Genomic DNA, 23,377 nt, shown 5'->3' with positions numbered 1-23,377 from the left:
ATTCCTTCTCATTGCAAGACGGAAAGAAAAGACCTAAGCCAAAAAAAAAACTTGATGCCGAAGAAGAAACTAAAACGCATGAATATATGGACACGAAAAAAAAAAAAAAAACTCCTAAATCATATAAAAAGACAAATCAGAGTATAATAAAAAAATAAAATAAAAATAGGGAACACATAAGAAACCCAGACTATTCATATCGGATAGGATGAAAACAAATATATATGCTGTTCACATTTCATGCCTATGATGTCAACATAGACTTGAAAATTACAGATAAGTACATAAAGAGGAATAACTTAAAAAAAAAATAATAACATCAATACAGATAAAAGTATCATAAGGGCATATTGACTGTAAAAATATAATCGAAATATTAAAGAAGGAAGAGAGAGAGAGAGAGAGAGAGAGAGAGAGAGAGAGAGAGAGAGAGAGAGAGAGAGAGAGAGAGAGAGAGAGAGAGAGAGAGAGAGAGAGAGAGAGAGGAAAAACGGACAAAAATAAAGCTCACAGATGAAGCAAAGGGCACACTGACTGGACCCCAACTGATAGTAGGTGGGGTGGAGAAAGATCAGAAAAGAGGCGGAGAGGTGGGACAGAAAAGTTTGCAGGTAAAACTTCATACGAGCTGGAACACAGAGGATTGGGAAACCTTTGTGGAGCACCAAGGGAATTGTATTGAGCAGTAGATACGTACACATTAATAGTTGAATACACACACACACACACACACACACACACACACACACACACACACACACACGAAGAAGAACAAAAACAAGAACAAGAAGAACAAGAACAAGGAAAAAAGAAGCAAAGAAAGCAGACAGAGAGAGAGAGAGAGAGAGAGAGAGAGAGAGAGAGAGAGAGAGAGAGAGAGAGAGAGAGAGAGAGAGAGAGAGAGAGACTAGCGGTGTTCGTAGTTATGGAAAGTCACTTGAGGTGATGTACAGTGTATCTTACGTATATACAAATAGGCAGAAGCAAAAACGTCACTGGTGTGTGTGTTCTGTGTAGTGAAGGTAGGCCTCTGACTTACTGCTCCGGGCGGTGATGCGCTGGCAGACAAGGGCAGAGGGGAATATGTAACACAAGGGAAGGTAGCATTGCGTAGAAAGGCTGGCACACGAGAGAGAGAGAGAGAGAGAGAGAGAGAGAGAGAGAGAGAGAGAGAGAGAGAGAGAGAGAGAGAGAGAGAGAGAGAGAGAGAGAGAGATGTGGGGGATATGGGGTAGAGGAGGAAGGAGGAATGTTTGTCTTTGAAGTCTCGCCGAAAACAAGATTCTCTTTTTCATTCCCGTTTCCCAGTCGTGGCCGAAACGAACCCAAGCCTTCATCTGTCGCTGCTTCAGAGGATCGGTACTGTCCTCTCTCTACAAATTTCACAAAGATTTTTCTCCGTCCTTGACAAACAAGTTCCTCTTCAAAAAGATGAGCCAAAAATATTACAAAAATACCTGCCAAGCGTTTCCTACTATCTCTTACACACAAACACACACACACACACACACACACACTTACACACACACACACACACACACACACACAAGAAATTTAATAATAATGCTGAGGACAAAATGTGGACTGGAACGAGAGGCTACAGATGATCTCTTAATGAAAGATGATGTAAACAGATGACGGCAAGACGCTGAAATGAGACATTCCAGTTTCTTAAATGATGTTACGAGATCCACCTGCTTGGAATGTTTAGAGAAAGATGTAGAGGCACCATGTAATATTTGTAAGATCTAATAAGACTATGATAACAGCTGATATGCTAATATAGTTTCAATTTGTATACCAATGCAATAATATATAAGAAAATAAACACACATTTACATACAGTGCACATTCTGCCCAACCGCGCACCACCTCCCACCAAACACCGGCTCCTCCATAAAATACCATATTCAGCGTAGCATGGCGGTATATATAAGAAGAATCCCCTCCTACTTCCTCTCGCCTCACTGCCTGGATTAGTCTGAGGAAAGAAGGGGAGGTGCTGTTTATACGAAAGACTCCACACTACAAGGAACACCTTATGTATATCAACATCCATAAACCAGAAGTTGTAGTACCTTGTAGTACTTGCATATCATACACTGACTACCGCTTTGGTTCTGTGCGTCCTACCTCCTCTAATACTACATACACAAAAGAATACCTCGTTATACACACTCTTTCCCACCCATCCATACCACGTCCCTTACGCATTTACACAACAACAGGCAAACAGAGCACACACACACGCAGATAAATACACACACACACACACACACACACACACACACACACACACACACACACACACACACACACACACACACACTTGCATTAACATATCCTACGCAGGACTTTACAGTTTTGCAACATGACTGTTTACATCACCACTTAGATAAGAGGAGGATATTGGAAGTGTTATTTTCGCGTTAAATTTTAAGGATCATTGAGCTCCAGATTTTCATTTCCTCGATGCGAGCTGCACAATATAATACGGTCCAGTGCGGCCAAAGATGGAGTTTACTTTCGGCCGTCGTCCGTTTCCCGGCACGAGAGCTCTGGGCGGGTAATGGCTTAGTTCGTACCTGGATATTCCGTGCAGTGTAAATATTCAGGTAATACCCGACTGTTACTGGGCGTTATCTCTCTGAGGCAATATCCGGGTATCAATTACGAATTCAATATCTTATTTTTCTATTCTTCCTTTTATTGTTATGTTCTGGATGGAAAACGTTCTTGTATCTACGAATATCAACCTTCCAGGCACCTACCCAACCAACCTCCCAGTTCCCCTCATTACACGTGTTTCTTAGTATTGGCGTTTTTTCACCTTTTTCTAACAGTCTTTTTTCACCTCCGATGGACGAAAAATATTTCACCAAGGGTCGTTTTGCCTGTGAATTCTTTGATCTCTAAAATTATTAAAAAATCTATAAGAGTTTGTTTTTACGTAATAACAGCACCACCATATTTACTGAAACTAGAGCAGGCTACTTGCCTTTGCCAGAGAAAATGAGCGAGGCAGGAAGTGAAAGAACGCGTTGCCTTTATAACATAAGTTAAGCTCCAAAACATTTTTCGGTACATTCAACGAACAAGTCTGACTTATTTTCCGACGCTCTCAGGGCAAGGTTTATGAAAATGCTGCAATTTCTTTATAGATATTTCACTCCTGACGACCATCAAGTATACATGCTCCCTTGTTTGTTGTGGTCATCAGTATCTTTTCGGCTAAAGCAACTCTTACTAAAACAGTTCTAATACTAAAGCAACTTCCATGAAGTTAAGTCTTCTGTGTCGTTTCTCTATACAGAAGCTTCCTCTATACAGATGCTTCCTTTAAACAGAAGCCTTATCGGTCCATGTTTACTAATGAAGAGGTTCAACTTACTCAGCACTCTTAAACAGGGTGGACTCAATAGATTTTTCTCGTTGATTCCTCTCCTTTAAAGAACATCTTGAGTATCTCATTCACTGCTGTAATACTGCATTTCTTACTTCTATTTTCCACCGTTATTTCTATTGTTACTGCTCTTCTGAACTTGCTAACTGCATGTCGCCAACAACTACAGCGACTTCGCTGCAAAAGATTCTGTACTAAGTCTCATCCCTATTCTGTCCATCTTGATAATGCAAGCATCAACAATTTTCTTCACTCTTTCATCCATTTTACTGGTAAACTGGCGAGCGCGGTAGTTCAGACAGTAGCCTGCCAGTAAGTAAATAAATACATAAATAAATAAATAAATATATATATATATATATATATATATATATATATATATATATATATATATATATATATATATATATATATATATATATATATATATATATATATATATATATATATATATATATATATATATATATATATATATATATATATATATATATATATATATATATATATATATATATATATATATATATATATATATATATATATATATATATATATATACATATCAGCAAAATTCAAAGCTCCTTTTCTTATTTGTAAAATATTAATAATAATAATAATATATTAAATAAATCCATTTTTAAATCATCTAGTTATGAGGTTTAGACCGCAGTATTTCATATAATGCATCATAAGGATCATCAATCAACATGAAACATAAAGTATTTAATTAATGCACGTAGTGAACAAGCTATACTCGCTGTCGTAAGGTTTCTTTTACAAGTCAACATTGGGTGCACGCAGTACACCCACGATATACAGACCAACAAACTTAACATTTTGGTGGCTTAGTTTTCATACTCTACAAAAATCGTAAGACAATGTAATACGTAAGGGTGTACAGTCTACAATGGCAACAGTGCGAACCAATGTAGCATATATAATATTTTATTCAGTTAAAGTCTTCCTGCATGCGCAGGGTGGAAGAAAGACACGAAGCAAAATTTTTAGCATTTAACAAAGCTAAACGAAGTTGAGGAAATGTAGTAGTGTGTTTTTAAACTAACATTAATGTTTTTCTTACATTCTTAAATTTTTCCTAATATCATTATAGTATCCCATTTCACACGCTCACACACACACACACACACACACACACACACACACACACACACACACATATATATATATATATATATATATATATATATATATATATATATATATATATATATATATATATATATATATATATATATATATATATATATATTAATTTTCCTTCAACTTTAATAAATCGACAACAGCCTCACCACAGCCTAACCTTCTATGCCCTTTTCCACATCTCCATTAGGGCAAATTAAGATCCTGGACGTGAGCAGCGTGTCCTCCCCCACACACACTTGTACGACTCGTCCTGCTCCTCACACTCCCCTCCAGGCTGACGCCATCCCGTGTGATGAATGATGCGTCCCAGCGAACAAAGACTTTCCGACGCGCGCTGACCAGATAAAGATGGTGGAAGCTGATACTATTGACAATTAAGGAGTAGGAAATGGATAAAGAAGATGTGGAAGAAGTTGAAGAAGAAAGAGAAAAAAGAAGAAAGAAAATTAAAACAGTGAAAATGGTGTAATCATAAAAGTTTTGTGTTCTTTTAATAGGAAGCAATTCAAACATTATGTGTTATAAAATATGCTTGACGTGCCACTAATGCACCGGCCATCCACTACAGCACTACAGCACAAACAAGCAACACACGCCCCCACCTTGATAGACAATGAAATGTAGCGTTCAGAATCAACACACGCCAAGTGCCGGGCCCTCGCATAATAACATGACCTTTTGCTTCCCAATGGAACATCTGTTTCTTTGTTATTGTTCGCAAACTCACCTGCCACTTTACATTCATTCCGCTTGGTCATGACAACTCTGCGTGGAAGTTCGAAAACTTTAAGAAAATTTTGCTCAGTATGACGCAGCTGTGAGTCTCCTGAGATTGTTCTACTTATCTGCAATGATAATAACGGTAACAACAACTACAACAACAATGATACTGGTGCTGATGATGGTGGTGAAGGAACAACAACAACAACAACAACAACAACAGCAACAACAACAACAACAACGGCAACAACAACATCAACAACAACAACAATAATAATAATAATAATAATAATAATAATAATAATAATAATAATAATAATAATGATAATAATAACAATAATAATAACAATAATAATAATAATAATAATAATAATAATAATTATTATTATTATTATTATTATTATTATTATTATTATTATTATTATTAGTATTATGATAATAATAATAGTAATAATAATAATAATAATAATAATAATAAATAATAATAAATAATAATAGTCATAACAACAATATTATTATCATTATTATTTTTTATTATTATTATTAGAGCAAAACCACGTTGTTTTGCTCTATTACACACAAAACGATTACGTTGTTCTTTATGAAAGAGTTTAAGGCACAGGCAGCAGGAAATACGGAAGCAGGCAGAGATTTTCAGAGTTTATGTACTAGTAAAAGAAATTAAAGACTGATAAAACTGGTTAACTCCTGCATTAGGAAGGTGCATAGAATAGTAGTGAAAGAAAAAAGAAAATTCTTATGCAGACTGGTCGCATAGGAAAGGGGAAAGACATACAGTTAGTAATGTAAGAAGAGCAATGAACATCAAAAGCAGCAGCAGAAAATGGCAAGAGATGTTACCCCGGAGCGAACTGAGACAAGCTAAAGACAGTCACTTAAAGGAGAGGAGTTGATGAGACAAAATGCTCCTGATTCCACCATGTTTAAAAGAGCTGTGTGAGTGGAATCCGCCATTAATATGAAACATACTCCATACATGGGAGAATAAGGCCCATGTACGGGGTTAGCAACTGAAGGGAGAGAAAAAAAAAAAAAGCCTGGTGTATACGGCTCAGAAAATATTTTATGGAAGCTGTTTTAGTGTCAGACGAGAAGTGCAGTTTTCAGTTTAGATTACTAGTAAGGGACAGACCGTTTACACTCTGATTTTTACATGTCTGATTCTGGTGGAAAAATATTATAGCAGTGTCGCGTACCTTCACCTCCCCACGTCTCCCCAAACCTATACCACCATCTCCTTTTTGATTACTAATAAAGAACAAATTCCCACGACCTACAGTGGCAGACCTTGGAGTGTCCTTAGCTGTGAATCTCAAATATATTTGAATATATAACTTGATTTCTTATAAAATCAGCACCGTTGAAATTGGAGGTTTTGTGTCATCCCTTCGCTACTTCCTCCTTAATGCAATTAACTAAATAATGTCCAGTATTACATATTTCCATTTAGTTTTATCCTAAACACATGTATTATGTCCCCTGGTGTTTTTATCTTTACGTCTCAATTGGAACATGAATAAAAAAACGTGAAAAAAAACTATGCTTAAGTGAAACCAATCTTTGCAGGGGAAAGGAATATTATACGAATAGAACGCCATCTACAATTTTCAAAAACAGATTGGGAGACATTTAACAATTGCAATTACATTGACAGAATATCAGAGATTTTACTTTATCATGAACATTTTTTTATTTATTTTCATGAGTGACAGAGCCCTAGCAAGGACACGAAAATGGGAGAAAAAAAAAGTATTTTGTCACTACCCACAAAAAAATTAAAGAGGAAAGAAAAAATATCCAACATGGAGGCCACTTTAGGGCTGGAGATGTCCTGGTACTCCTCCCTTGTCTCTTGAAACACTACAAGTCATGAAGAAGGAGAGAAAAGAACTGAAGGAAGCAAAGAGTTTCAGAATTTACCAGTGAAAGGAACGAAAAAGTTTGAAGGCACTGGTTATGCTAGCAGTACGTGGGCATCATGAGACTTAATTACTTTTACCGCAGCTGCTGAAATAACAGCAAATCGCGTTATATTCATCTCAAAAAGGCTACTTTGAGAAAATGATAAGAAGTATTCTGTCTCGTGTCTTCTCCGCAGTTCGATGATAAAGTGTCTCTAGTAGTAGTAAGAGGAGGAGGAGGAAGAGGAAGAGGAAGAGGAAGAGGAAAAGGAAGAAGAGAAGGAGGAGGAAGAGGAGGAGGAGGAGGAGGAGGAGGAGGAGGAGGAGGAGGAGGAGGAGGAGGAGGAGGAGGAGGAGGAGTAATAGAATTAATAACAATGATAATATTAATTAATTATTATCATTGTCAGTCATTATTATCATCATTATTGTTACTGTTATTATCATCATCACCATTATCATCATTATAGTAATAATAACGGCAACAATTTAAATAACATGTATTACTAATCTCTCTCTCTCTCTCTCTCTCTCTCTCTCTCTCTCTCTCTCTCTCTCTCTCTCTCACTCTCTCTCTCTCTCTGTTCCCCATGGCAGTGCTGACGAGGGTTTCTCCAGCACGTATCCGACCAACGTGGTGGTGGCGAGCTCCGGCCTCTGCACCCACATCCCCCCGGCATCTTCTTCTCCACCTGCAGGATCGATATCACCTGGTATCCCTTTGACGACCAGAAGTGCAAAATGAAATTCGGCTCCTGGACCTACGATTCAGCCAAGGTCAGTTCACGTGGATTGATTCATAACATGCTTCCAATATCCCGCTCCATCATGCGCCCACAGATGTGTCCGGTTTACTGGGGTGTAATTCTGCCTCTTGCCTGCCCTCGTCTGTTTGTTTACCTGTGCCACTTTGTTTGGCCATCGTGTTATGTTCTGTCCGTCTGTAGGTCAAGGTTTGTCTTCTTTCTCTCGAGTGGTCTGTGTTTATTTTTGCTTTTCGTCTTATTCTATTCATTTATAGGCACGCCTGTCTGTTTCCGTCCGTTTTTAATTGTCTGTTTGTCTCTCTCTCTCTCTCTCTCTCTCTCTCTCTCTCTCTCTCTCTCTCTCTCTCTCTCTCTCTCTCTCTCTCTCTCTCTCTCTCTCTCTCTCTCTCTCTCTCTCTCTCTCTCTCTCTCTCTCTCTCTCTCTCTCTCTCTCTCTCTCTCTCTCTCTCTCTCTCTCTCTCTCTCTCTCTCTCTCTCTCTCTCTGCAAACAGACGCACACACAACAACAACACTATACAGAATTGTGACAAACAGATAGACAGACACACACCATCGCTAGCCGCACAACGCAGCAAGCGGGGATATCATCAACTAGCTACACAGTCACTGACTTACATTCCTATATCACTCTTTGAATTCAGAGATTTATCATATTACTAATAGCACGATTTCATAACCGTATTACATTTGTTTGATCTGCATTTTTTTCGTTTTATTATTTCACAAGTAATGTGTTGACATATAAGCTAACAACAAACATATTTCCCACACAGCTGTTAAATGGGCGCATTAAAAAAAAAAAAAGTGAAAAATTAAAAACATTTCATAATTATAATAAAAAGAAAAAATGACTTGTTTACTGCTGCTTCCCCAATCGCCCACAGTCCAACTGTTACGATACAAATTTATCCTTTTACTCTTTCAAAGGGTATTGTAACACAATTATTATAAAAAAAAAATATTATAAAAAATGGTGCAAATAATACCCATAAAACAAAAGACACGAAACGCTCGCCTGAGCCAGCATTCCAATCAGGGCAACACACGAACAAAGGCAGAGATGACGACAGCTGTGTGTGTGTGTGTGTGTGTGTGTGTGTGTGTGTGTGTGTGTGTGTGTGTGTGTGTGTGTGTGTGTGTGTGTGTGTGTGTGTGTGTGTGTGTTTACTAGATTTTTTTATTTTGTGGCTTTCACAAAAAAACTAATTAGTGTAGATATGTCATTATTTTATACACACTCACATACTCACACACACACACACACACACACACACACACACACACACACACGCGAGGAGAGCAGCAGCAACAACAACAACAACAACAACAACAACAACAACAACAACAAAAATAACAACAACAACAACAACAGTAGTAATACCACTAGTAATAATGATAATGGCTGAGAAAACTAAATAAATGTGCAATGCCTATACATAACATACGTTTTTTATGTATGAGCATTTTTTTTTTTTTAATGAAATTGATGCAAAAGTTTGCTTTGCGTGCTGAAATCGTAAAGTTGTCGCTATGATGTCTTTCTCACCAGTAGAGCTACGCACTCATATCGCATTGATGGTCTGGTGTACAGGTTTTTGATCTCAGAAAGTAATTATGTCTTGCCGAACTGGTTTTAGAGGCGTTGCAGGTCTACTTTTCTCGCATTATACCGCCAACATGGGTTGGTGCATGCCATCTACATGCTTAAGGGCGGCAGTCTCCCTTCTCCTGTTTATAGATAATGCAAATGCTCCTCCCGCCACTCAGGCACATGAGCAGGTTGTGCCAAAGGACGGAACCCCCACAAGCCTGAAAGCTCTCAGCCGCTTACGGGAAATGGCTGGTCAACTCTCCCAAATGGGCGGAAACAAACTAAACTTAACTCAAGAACAGAGCCCTTCCCGGTCTGCTTTCGACCCAAATCCTTACCAGCAAATCCTAGCAAAGCAGCTGAGTCTTGAGGACCAATTTGCCTCCCTTTCTCCAACCAGACCCCAAACAGACCATTCCTGAGAACACATCGCATCACGCCATTTCCTTTCCTGATCATATTAAGCTGTGCTGTCAACCATTCCACACAAACACTCACGAGCGGCCGGGTTGGCGGCATGCGCACGCGAGCGCACGCGAGCGCGAGCACACACACACACAACTTGACGAGCTTTATTATGCGTCGTCAAGAATCAGTAACACACAAATCGGGTTTTAAATTCCCGGCAACATGTATTCATGCACCTCGCGTGCTCCTGCCTGTATGTTTCGCGGGCAATGATGGTGGGCCAAGTCTCCTCCCATGGTGCTCTTCCCGTCCTTCAGCCACGCCCACCAGTAGAAGTCTGGCGGTGTTCTACGGTGCGTCCCTTTAAAAGGAGCACGACGGCAAACTGACCGTCACGGCATTTTTCCCGTGTTAGTTTTCCGGCGAAATATATATACATTTTCCTCCGACAGTTTCCTCTACATCTAAACTATTTTGAATATTCGTACCGGTGTCGCAAGAGTGTCAATTTTCTCCCGTGCACCTACTCTGATCCTCCGCTAATTGGCTCATGAAGAACTTGACGAAATTGGCAGATTACTCCGCCTGTGTCCCGAGGAGGGGAGGGACTCCTGCGTGGGACGGGACGCGGCAAGGCGGGTGAGGCAGGAGGAGAGAGGAAGAGCGGGAAGCAGGTGGGAAGACGTGAAGAAAAATCGGGCAGAAAATATTTCAGGATGCAATAACAAGATATTGAGGAGGTGAAGCTGGATGTGACAAGAATTAGGAGTTGTTTTATTAAGTAAGAAAGCTCATTCATTAATGCAAATCTCTCTCTCTCTCTCTCTCTCTCTCTCTCTCTCTCTCTCTCTCTCTCTCTCTCTCTCTCTCTCTCTCTCTCTCTCTCTCTCTCTCTCTCTCTCTCTCTCTATATATATATATATATATATATATATATATATATGTATACATATATAGATATATGCTTAAATACTGTGGTGAGGAAGCTCTACTTGAATTGTAGTGCTGCTTTAGGGGAGCGGAGCACCATCGTTATGCTCTTCATGGCAAGGCGGATACAAGAAAAATGTGGAGAACAGCATCGTTCACTTTACATGCATGATCTTTGTAGATTTAACCAAGGCCTGGACCCCGTTAACAGACCACTACTCTGGAACAGTGTTAATTGCCTTCCATGATGGGCACGGGCAGGTGTCGTCAGTACAAGAGGTAAATCCGAAAGAATCATGGTAGATTTAGATTTAGATGTCACACAGGGCAGTGTCATCTCAACCTTTTCTTCGCCGGTGTTATGAAAGGCGAAAATCATAAGCTTTCTTCAGAGAGCCGCTTGGGCGGCAATCTCTAGTCTGCGCCGCCTTCAAGCAAAAAAACAAAGCAGCAGAAGTGAAAAGTAAGATTCAATACGTTTACGATGCTGCATGTATCGCTACTCTGTGTGGGGAGATGTTATTCGAATGCCTGAAGACAGATTCACGGTTACATATATATATATATATATATATATATATATATATATATATATATATATATATATATATATATATATATATATATATATATATATATATATATATATATATATATATATATATATATATATATATATATATATATATATATATATATATATATATATATATATATATATATATATATATATATATATATACAATGAAAACAAGATTCACTACTCAGTTGTTTTCCTGAGTCAACACTTTGGCCTTCCTTATCACAAAAATAATATCCTGGTAGTATTACGGTACCATAAAATCTTTCCTTTAGTATATATTGCATTCGTTTATCACCATTGGACAATCCAGAGAGGAATATTATATACGCAGGAAAGAAAACATTGCTGAAAAGGATTTTGTAAAGAGAAGACAACGGAAGTCTATTATTTCGCAAAGTTGACGTAGAGTTGGCGATGTTGCTTCTGTCTTGTAAGATGTCATGTTCTGGAAACACAAAAACAAATCAAGGCAAAATAGGTATAGTGAGATAGAGCGTTCCAGAGCTTACTAGGGACTATAGTGAAAGGGACAGTAAATATTAAAAAGCAACAAAAACAAAGCAAATAATACTGTGGCCTATGAAGGGTTAAAGATATTATGTAAAGGATGTGAACTAATGAGACCAACAACATTCGACTCACTGTGATATGATACCCGTCTGTGTGAGGTACATTCATCACAGGAGTGAGTCCCGTGTATAATGGTGGCATCGGGTAGGGAGCGGAAATTTGACGAAGGCAATGTAGAATCCAAGGAGACTCACTTCTCTAGATATGCTAGGAAATTTGAAGTCAGGATTTTTAATGTATGGAACAAATCTAGCGTGGTTGAAGCATAGGAAGTGTTTAAATTAACTGTATTGAACATGGGATTAACATCTGAATGCCAAAAGGAGAAAATTAGTTTTTGATAAACTTTAAAAAGGCTTACTCAAATATATTAAGGAAAGCCAGAAAAGACAATCTGAAAGAGGTTACATTCTCTGTAAAACCTCATAAAGTAATTCATTTGGTAATGTTAACAGAAGCCAAATAATGTAACATAATGTTGAGGAGAGTCATCAGCTCAGAACTGCACAGGACACTGACTTCAAACGTGATCATAAATAGGGAAAAGTGGTTGACATGAAATCAGCTTGTCGAATTTTGCTATTGACAGGTTTAAAATTAGATGGACCATCTGTTACTGAAACAATAAAACGGACAGGAGGAATGCTCCAAACAAAGGCGCACGGAGGAAGGCGGAAACCGAAAAGGGGATGGTGTGGAAAGTAACGATTTATAGCAAGGATTTACAATATCCTCTGGCTTGACCGATTTCACACATTTTTCCTTTACCTTGTAATCAAAAAGAAGCAGCTCATCAAAAATACAGATCTCCTGCTGTAGCTCATACATTATATACTACTACCTGCATATAAAACATTACTACTATCATTTGAAATTGTTAAATAGAGATGGAAAAATCTTGCCATTTCAAATTTTCCTTTAATTTTTGGGATCTATCCGGATATATCATCTTTAAGTTTTCCTCTCCATCTTTTCCTTCAGTACGTAGGCCATCACCTGTTTCATCTCTAAACTATTTCTTTCAGTCTCCCGAGTAACAATTACAGTTATTCTAGATATTTTCATCATTTTCCTCACTTTGTAACTTGATTATACCTGCTAGCAAAACTCTGGTGTTCAGCATGCCTTATCTGACTCTAATCCCTACCCAGCTTAGCAAGTGATGGATACATTCTTATCCCCTACAGTCTTGGTTTAGGATATAGACTTGTAAAACTTCACCCTCTCTGTTTACACCAACCTTTCCTCCTCACCAAATGTTTACTTTCAACCTCCTCTGAGAAAAAAAAAAAACAGCCTTCAGATTAAAGTTATGCAAGCAGTAACTTCCTGGTTTTATAAAGGTGTTTAAAACCATTCTTATTGATGAAATTCCTGTTATATATCTATCTCGGCTTCCATCCCTTACCTACTTGCCGCTGGATGAGCAGGGGCCACGTTACGAGAAGCTCCTCCATCTCCCTCACCGCTCCTGTAACTCAACCCAGACCTTGTTCGTGAGCAGCTTGCTAACCACTACTCTAGGCGATGTGTGTGTGTGTGTGTGTGTGTGTGTGTGTGTGTGTGTGTGTGTGTGTGTGTGTGTGTGTGTGTGTGTGTGTGTGTGTGTGTGTGTGTGTGTGTGTGTGTGTGTGTGTGTGTGTGTGTGTGTGTGTGTGTGTGTGTGTGTTTAAATCAATAGTATGAATGATAATCTAATAATAAGAAAGCAAATACATAAGAAATACATATATAAATACATATTATACATATATACATACATACACACAAACATAAGACAAAATAAAGTTGAGACGACTACCAGTAAGAAAGACACTTTTGAGGCTTAAGAGCAGGAGCGAGACAGACACCGATTCCTGAGAAGAGAGCGATAGGAGGAGAGAGAAGAGCCATGATATCCTTCCTTTGGCATGCATCTCGGTCCACGCTGATTGGGGGACGAGATATGCAAAGCGAAATTTGAAACTCAATCCTTCCCTGGCACATAACATGATTTATTCAATTCAGAGTCGGAATGCAAGGTAGAGAAAGGAGATTGAAGTGAGGGAGGGAAGGGGGATCAGGAAAAGAAGGAAAGGGAGAAAGTATTTGAGTTAAACTTAAATAAAGAGGAGGGAGGGACACTAAAAAGAACTGAGAGGAACGTAAAGCGGAGAACGGATGGTGCTATCGACTGACGCACCGGAGACGGAGATGGAACTAGATTGCTGGGTGGAATTCTGTAGTTTGTTGCATAAATCACTGCTCAGTACCGGAAAGTGGGTGTGTTTGGGATCGGCGGGGGAGAGAGAGAGAGAGAGAGAGAGAGAGAGAGAGAGAGAGAGAGAGAGAGAGAGAGAGAGAGAGAGAGAGAGAGAGAGAGAGAGAGAGAGAGAGAGAGAGAGAGAGAGAGAGAGAGAGAGAGAGAGAGACATGGGAATGGAATAGAAAGACAGAGGCAGACAGATAAACGGTGTAAAGCACCGGTGCAAAGGCAGACAGGGGTAGACAGACAGACACTAAGAGAGAGAGAGAGAGAGAGAGAGAGAGAGAGAGAGAGAGAGAGAGAGAGAGAGAGAGAGAGAGAGAGAGAGAGAGAGAGAGAGAGAGAGAGAGAGAGAGAGAGAGAGAGAGAGAGACAGACAGACAGACAGACAGACAGACAGACAGACAGATAAACAGACAGACAGACGGACAGACAGACAGACAGACAGACAGTAAGGCAGACAGACGAACGGACAAAAAGACGGACAGAAAGACAGACAGTAAGGCAGACAGACAGACGGAAAAGAAGAAAAATAGAGAGACAGACAGACAGACAGTCACATAGACAGAAAAATAAACAGACAAACAGACAGACAGAAAGACAGACAGACAAACAGTCAGAAAGACAGACAGACGCAGACAGAGACAGACACAAACATACGCACACACAGACGGACGGACAGACAAACACAAAGGGAGGCACAGGTACAATGAAAGAAGTACAAATGGAAAGACACGCCGAAAACAGGAAAGAACAATGGTATAAAGCCCGCAAAAAAAAATATTACAAAAGTGCTTACTGAAAATGAGAGAATGAAAAAAAAAAGTAATCTGAAGGAGGACGGCTTGGGGGGAAAGAAAAAAAATCTGACTAGGGACAAAGATCAAAGAGATTTAAGACGGCGGGGATAAAAATACAGGAAAGGGCAAACAAACCGACAGACAAATTGACAGAAGAATAGATGGACAGACAAATGGAGCGCGACAAATATGGGAAAATACGGAAATAACCATAAGGATAGAAAATCACACACGGGAAACAGACAGACCGCGCCCAAAAGGGAAAGAGCAGGGAGAGAGAGAGAGAGAGAGAGAGAGAGAGAGAGAGAGAGAGAGAGAGAGAGAGAGAGAGAGAGAGAGAGAGAGAGAGAGAGAGAGAGAGAGAGAGAGAGAGAGAGAGAGAGAGAGAGAGAGAACTATCTGAAAATACATACTAGACCACATTTTCCAGGGCGAAATTTCAATACACACAAAAATAAAATTCCTGTGGGATGCAAATGACGGCAAAACACTTTGAAGCGATCCTGAATTGGCTAAGAGGTAAAAAAGACGGCCAGGGTTCACACACAAACCTTATTTTCTCTTCATACTCACACCCAAACTCTATTTTCTCTTCATGCTTTTGGCTTCAGATAGCAAAAGACGCTCGTAAATATGGAGAAGCTTTTCAATTTTCTGGGTGAGAACGACGTTTCGAGAGTTCTATAACTCTGTTCTGTCATGGAAAATAATGTGTTAATGAGATTGAAAATAAAAACTTCACCTCAATTCAAATGTGGTAATACAGAAAGACAGCTTTTGAGAAAACTTTGCCCAATAGTACTAGTACAAATAAGAAGGCTTTCTGGAGAAAGTATTCCTATACGGCGCCGATATACACAGAAAGCTTTTTTGAATAATGTTGATATAGAAAGAGATTTTCTGTCTCGTAAAATACTTTGCTAAAAGAGAGTTTACCTGGTTTTCCCAAAGTATGTCGTTATTAGAGAAAATTTTAACGTTCTCTCCAAAGATAATGGTGATGGACGCAAGGTCTAAATCTCGTTTAAAATAATTATCTCGCAGTATAAAAAAAAAAGTCATATGACCAGGTCGACGCAGGCCCTCACATGTGATAAAGATATAAAGGCGAGGCAAATGAAAGAGCGCTGCCTACTCGTGTTGCGAGTTTTCTCTGGTGGGCAGTAATAATGTGGCTGAATGCAGCCAACTGCATGTGTTGAAGTAGAAGATAAAAGAAAAATATAAATAATGAAACACCTAATTTGAGCATGTTGAAAAATATACGTATATTACACTACTGCGAAATATTTTGTAGCAAAATTTATACATTTTTCATGCACATATGTTCTCTCCACCTCTCTCTCTCTCTCTCTCTCTCTCTCTCTCTCTCTCTCTCTCTCTCTCTCTCTCTCTCTCTCTCTCTCTCTCTCTCTCTCTCTCTCTCTCTCTCTCTCTCTCTTTCCCACCCGCTGACACACAAACACTTACTATCCCTTTTAAGCACTATTCATTACCTAATATCCCCCCGCGAAATTATATATATTTTTTATTTTATTTTATTTTTTTTAGATTCACACAAGGCTTTACATATGTGCTTAACCTTATCACTGTAAAATTTTCCTGTGTGAAAGAATGAGGCAACCAACGAGAGGCAGGGGGAGAGAGAGAGAGAGAGAGAGAGAGAGAGAGAGAGAGAGAGAGAGAGAGAGAGAGAGAGAGAGAGAGAGAGAGAGAGAGAGAGATTCTGTGTGTGTGTGTGTGTGTGTGTGTTAGTGCCAGGAAATGAGTGAGTGAGTGAGAGCGTCAGACGTGGAAAGCATAATTTTCAGTACGAGGAAAATAAACTGGTGTACGTATACATTCTCCGTCATTTCTATATTGCGTTCCCCTGTTATATACAGGGGAGGAAGGCAACATGAAAACGTACGTAGCGATAAATTTCCACCAGAACCGAGAACCAAATATGAAATTATTGCGATGCAGAATAATTTTATAAGAAAATAACACATATATACGCCCGACCAAATCATCTCCCCATTCACCATTTTTCCTACTCAAGGGAATCCAACACTTTTATGCACATTAAATCAACATTTATCTGTTTATCCACACACTCACGTAGTAGAAAGATTGTAGAGATGATGTAATAACACTTATTCAGCATCTTTATGACATCATTTTGAATGTCACTGTGTAGAGGTTCTGAAAAGAGCAATCAATAAAGAAGCCTGATAACACTATTAAGGTAAATGAAGAGTAATAGAAGATTTGAATAAATATAAAAAGTGAAAACAAAAAACAAAGCGAGGTAACTTTGCTTGAAAATAAAAATAATCTCCCTTGCCTTTCCATAAACATGTCTTTACCATGATTACCTCATAACAGTCCATTAGCACCAGCATCAAGCTCCCCGTCATTACTCGCATCTCATTCATAATCAACAACATATGCCACACAGTCACTGCTTCCGGATGTTGTGCAAGGTTAATGCATGTGCGAAACTCCAGATTCTGTGTTTCACTGAAGTCAGCATTACTACAGTGGTGCACAGACACGATAAACAGAACAGCACGTAACTTTTACTACTTCTACTACTACTACTACTACTACTACTACTACTACTACTACTACTACTACTACTACTACTACTACTGCTACTACTACTACTACTACTACGACTACTACTGCTACTACTACTACTACTACTACTACTACTACTGCTACTACTACTACTACTATTACTACTGCTCCTACTACTACTACAGTAAAATCCCTCTCATCCGGCATTCGAGTATCCGGCAGCTTCAAGTATCCGGCACATTTTTCCCCGAGCCTTAAAATCAATAAAAAATCAATGTGTACTCATAAAATCGATTAAAATTCCCGCGCGAGGCATACTTTGTTCCCTCGCCACCAGAGCGCACTGCTTCGCGCCACCCGCGGCCCACTGCATTGTCTTTACTCAGTGACTCAGTCCCGCGTGAGCACTGTTTATCGCCTGACGCCTTCATCATGCCTAAAGTTGTAGAAAAGAGGAAGTGTGTTGTGCTTACACTTAAGCAGCTGATCAGATCAGCTGCTGATTAAGATCAGCTGATCTTTGTTATGGTAAGATGCATGAGTGTAGGGTGGTGATTGTGGACATAATTTCACTTCTATTCAAGTATCCGGCAATATTCAAGTATCCGGCATGTCGGCGGTCCCGTTGATGCCGGATAAGAGGGATTTTACTCTACTACTACTACTACTACTACTACTACTACTACTACTACTACTACTACTACTACTACTACTACTACTACTACTACTATTACTACTTTTACTACCACTACTACTACTACTACTACTACTACTACTACTACTACTGCTACTACTGTTACTGCTGCTGCTGCTGCTGCTGCTGCTGCTGCTGCTGCTGCTGCTGATGCTGCTGCTGATGCTGCTACTATTACTACTACTGCTACTACTACTACTGCCATTATCACTACCATCATAACCACCCTCATAACCACCATCACCTCGATTATTACAAAAATTTCAATAGATACATTTCAAAACGAGTAGTCATCACATAATGGACACATTATCACACGTATCAGAGAGGAATCGATATTTCAGCCAAGTGAATCTGTCACCGTCATTCTACAGTGACTGGATGACCTCCTTTCTTTCAGTGCCACATGAATGCATTAAAGGTACGGAAGCAATAGAATGCACTACTCGTCATATAGTCTACTCATATAGTCATGAAGCCAAAGTCCAAATTGATCATCTGGCGTGCAAAGGATTGTGGCTAGATTCAAATCAAGAAAGTTATATAACAATACATAAATATTATACAAGAGGATCGTTGATAACACAGTGTACGATATACAGCACACTATAAAGGGAGGGAAAAGAGCGAGGGAAGTTTAATGCAAAAACAAAAACAAAAGAAAAAAAAATCGCTCAGAAAACTTAACCGAATTTTATGTAAAATTTGCCAGCAAAGGTAATGCAAAGTTATTTCGAAGGAAAGAAAACATGTTAAGCAAGACGTGCCTTTCCTAAAAGAACATTTTATTGAGGTTAACTCAAACTCCACTGCTCTCATCCCTAGTAAGACACTTCCAACCACACCCATCAAACAGCTCCACCATCCTTCCCAATCCCTCCAACACCACGCTCATTACGACCCTTTCTCCCTCCCAACTAGACCACGATAATAACAGCTCCTGTGCCACCTTGAGCCTTAAATCACTCACTCACTCAGCCCTGTTCAATACGCGACGCCTTTCCTCTCCTGAAATCCACATCGGCCCTACCCCACACTGCAACAGCCATGTGCACTGTCTCCCCAACGCCCACCAGTCACTCGCCCTCCTAGCGCCATCACCATTACCATGCCCACCACGGACTGTTTCTCCTGTTGCTTCTATGGTTTTCGTCTTCCTTCTTTCCTTCTCTTTTTCCTGTTCCTGCTCTCTCTTTTCCTCCTCCTTCTCTTCCTGCTTTGGTACACACCAGCGGCTTCTATTCACAGCACAGCTTCAGCTTATTCACTTCCACTCGAGGAAAGAAAATCCCCACCATTCAACATGATATATGTCGCAGTAGCACAGTCACTTTATAGAGTTTCACCAAGACTCCACGAGACTTCCCCTTACAAGACAGCATCCGAACACTCGGTGCACTTCCCAGTGAACTGCACCGCGCACCGTGAGTCTGTGAGCCTGTCGATGCTTTATCAATGAGAAGAAAAAAAAATTCTCCATATGAATGATTCTTCTAACGCAACCATGGATAATACATTTATTGTGTGTGTGTGTGTGTGTGTGTGTGTGTGTGTGTGTGTGTGTGTGTGTGTGTGTGTGTGTGTGTGTGTGTGTGTGTGTGTGTGTGTGTGTGTGTGTCTGAAAGAGAAGAGATATCTAATATATTATCTTCCACCATTATCTAGCAACTTTATCTGTGCATTGTAAATATTGAACAAGAAATGACTAATAGTCAGTCACTGTGTGCAGAAAAGGTAAAAAAACACCATAAGATATATTTGGGGAGAAGAATGGAAAGTGTACTAATTTAAATGTTTCGTGTATTTCTGTGCTCGTAAGCCTTTAAATATCTTATGAGTATGACGTCATTCCATTGCATGCATGCACACACAAAGGCAAGCACACATAATGAATAAAAAGATCAACTCGGGTCACAGCTTGGCACGCGACATGTCCCCCGAAGCATGAGGTGAGTCTTCAGCCTCATCCTTCTCACGCCAACACGACGTCCCATCCTCAGGAGCTTCAATCCTCCACCATCACTGTGTCTAGTGTCTGCTGCAATGTTCATCACGCTTTACTTAAAAATATAGTATACATATCACAAAAAAGGGAAAAAAGTAAAAAAAAATACTATACTGAAGATAATGCAGTGAACTCTTTACTCCTTGAAAGCCTGGCGGCACACTCGAGGAAGACAAGGAAATGGGCATGCACCAACTTCAAGAACACATCTGTGTAGTGACTGTATCAAAGAAACAATCCACTCTTATCCGCTGACTGACAGGGTGATTTATTTGTTAAAAATAATCAGCAGTGGTAATTATGTTATGCCACGGCAATAATTTTCCTTTTGAATTGAAGGTCCTGACGTGATAGCATTACTTTCGATCTTCATTATGTAACAAACCCCACGAAAAAAAGTAGCAGAAACGATTAAATCTCATCCTTGTTTTCTAGCAACAAACCCAAGCCCTTCCAGGTATATGCAGAATTTCCGCAGACGCCAAACGAAGGATACTTTCATCACATAATGCCGGGAAATATTATCATATAAGGCATCTAATAACGTTCCCACTTGCGGTTTCATTTCCTTGTTTTGGTTGGAAGGCATATTTGACCGATTTAATGGATACACTCAAGGAAAGAAATGAAAATTTGGGTATTTATCCTCTTCCTCTTTTATGCATTTGCGGTCACTATGCAGCGCACTCTATTTACATATTCAAAGCGGTTGAGGCTTGTGAATACAGATAAGAGCAGAGACCACCCATCCTCCCCCTCCCCACCCAGGCCTGCTCGTGGCCACATCAGCGCCACACCACACGAGAGAGAAAGAGAGAGAGAGAGAGAGAGAGAGAGAGAGAGAGAGAGAGAGAGAGAGAGAGAGAGAGAGAGAGAGAGAGTAAAAGGGACTCCTACAGAACATGTAAAGGAACAGAGACAGAGAGAAAGGGACAGGGATAGAAATCCAGTGCCTTGGTGAGACTAGCAAACGGGAGTTTGCTCAGCCTTTCCAGCCCGTGCTTGCTCGGCCAAGCCGTGCAGGAGTTACGCCGAGTTGGCTGCTGGAGGTGAAGAATGACCGTGGGTCTGGTTGAGGTAAATCTGCCAACAGGAAATTATGGAGCCAAATGGAAAGCCAGGAACGTACTGGTATAGGACAAGAAATTTGCCTTAAAACTAAAAGATTATATTAAATTAGTGTCCGTATCTTTTTATTTACTGTTCTTCTGAAGTATCTCTATTTATCCATTTATTTTTTGTTTGTTTAACGACTTTAAGTATCCACAGCCAACGTAACATTCTATATATTTACACCCTGACTAATGGAAGTGTTTTGCTAAATTCAAGTGTCTCTCTTCCCCAACACTCATTCTTCTACCTTGATAAGTTGATAGTGATAAAATAGAGCCAGCACTCGTCGCCTTTACTTGATTTCAACAACCTCCCGAATGTCAGAGAAATTGGTATGATCTGAAGTTGTCGTCTTCATTCAAGGGTGTCACAAAACTTTCTTAATCACCGCCTGCTTCTCTTCGTCTAACACGCATGTAGATACCTGCAAGACACTTTTCTGTGTGTGTGTGTGTGTGTGTGTGTGTGTGTGTGTGTGTGTGTGTGTGTGTGTGTGTGTGTGTGTGCGCGCGCGCGCGTGTGTGTGTGCGTGTGTGTGTGTCATGCGCGCGCGCGCGCGTGTGTGTGCGTGTGTGTGTGTGTGTTATGCGCGAGCGCTCGTTTGCACAGATTTTATTTACAGTCATTTTTATTCATTATATTTTCAAGCTTCCTCCGGTATTTTATTTTTTTTTTTGTCATTTCTTTCCTCATTCTTTTCTTTCATACAAATTTTTCTTCTCGGATGCGAGTCAGATCTGCTCTGGAATATTTCCATTCCTTCTGCGATCCGCTTTTCCCGAGATTACTTGACATTAGGATTATTTTTGATGTATTATTATACTTGATCACGACTCAGCGGTGGCTTTGGCCTGCTTCCTCATGTTCTTCCTCCTGATGTATACCTGGAGGTGCTTTGTCCGCATGTTCGGAGCCTCACTCACCTTTAACTGGAGTTCATGTCCGTTTGTCTGTGTCTCTCTCTCTCTCTCTCTCTCTCTCTCTCTCTCTCTCTCTCTCTCTCTCTCTCAGCCTTCCTTCCTTCTCTCCCCCATTAACTTGTCTTCTCAGTGTTTCCACTGCATCTTCTTAACCTCCTTACTTTCCTCTCCTATTTGGCTTCTCTTTAAACTGGTGTTTCAAACTTCTTCCGGCTTTCACCTCACCCTCACGGCAGCGTCCTAGAGTTCCCTCCCTTTTCTCCCTCCCTCCTGCCTCGTTAACTTCTTCCCCGCGCCCAACAACGCTATAATTAAATCTAGGTCCAACTAACTACCTCCTCTGTGGCTGAGAGATTACCTCCAGATGGTGTTATCTCCTCCTTCCATTTTAAAGTAGGGCCTCTGTGTGGCTCGCCATGTAGAAGCAATGTGAGATCCCTCTCCACGTACGTCCACCATCTGCAAGATTTGAGCCTAATTAAAGCCTTTCATTTCCGGTGACTTGGTTTCAATCCTTCCACTTAATATAATATTGTACTGAAAGGAAGAAAAGTTGGGGAAATAAACGGGAATGGTCGTGACTATGCAGGAGGCAGAGTTGCTTTGCGGCTTAAATGGAGGGTCGTAATGCATTGCCACTCGAACATCGACCATTCGGGCTTTGTCTTGCCCCTGAGTGTGTTGTTCCCGTCCCTGCGCCTGGCGGGTGTCCATCAGGCCCCAGGTGGCGTGTATGCCTCACTCCCCTGCCTCCCTCACTCTTTTCTGTCTGGCCCTCCCTCACCCCTCCTCTCGCGGTTCCCGTTCACTGCCACTGATAGGGAAAAATCCTGTCGAATGCAATACCACACATATTATCCTAAGTGAAAAAATAGATAACATTTGAATATTCATGTGTGTGTGTGTGTGTGTGTGTGTGTGTGTGTCTGTGTGTGTATAAGCGTGTGTGTGTGTACCTAATTTTTCACTCTCTAAT

General features: G+C 40.0%; 1 protein-coding gene across 1 annotated transcript in view; it reads left to right on the top strand.

Annotated features, from left to right (window-relative positions):
• The window catches only part of LOC135102554 (neuronal acetylcholine receptor subunit alpha-7-like), a gene marked incomplete at its 5' end in the record, with an annotated part of 72,856 nt that overhangs the window by 21,608 nt on the left and 27,871 nt on the right, over positions 1 to 23,377 (top strand). The window contains 2 exon segments of the mRNA XM_064007836.1: positions 7,810 to 7,877; positions 7,880 to 7,989. Coding sequence (XP_063863906.1) covers positions 7,810 to 7,877; positions 7,880 to 7,989 — 178 coding nt within the window.

This window comes from Scylla paramamosain, chromosome 8 (genome assembly GCF_035594125.1).
Source record: "Scylla paramamosain isolate STU-SP2022 chromosome 8, ASM3559412v1, whole genome shotgun sequence".
Taxonomy (NCBI): Eukaryota; Metazoa; Arthropoda; class Malacostraca; order Decapoda; family Portunidae; genus Scylla; species Scylla paramamosain.
Note: the sequence above shows the minus strand (reverse complement) of the source record. Positions and strands in the feature narration are given on the sequence as shown.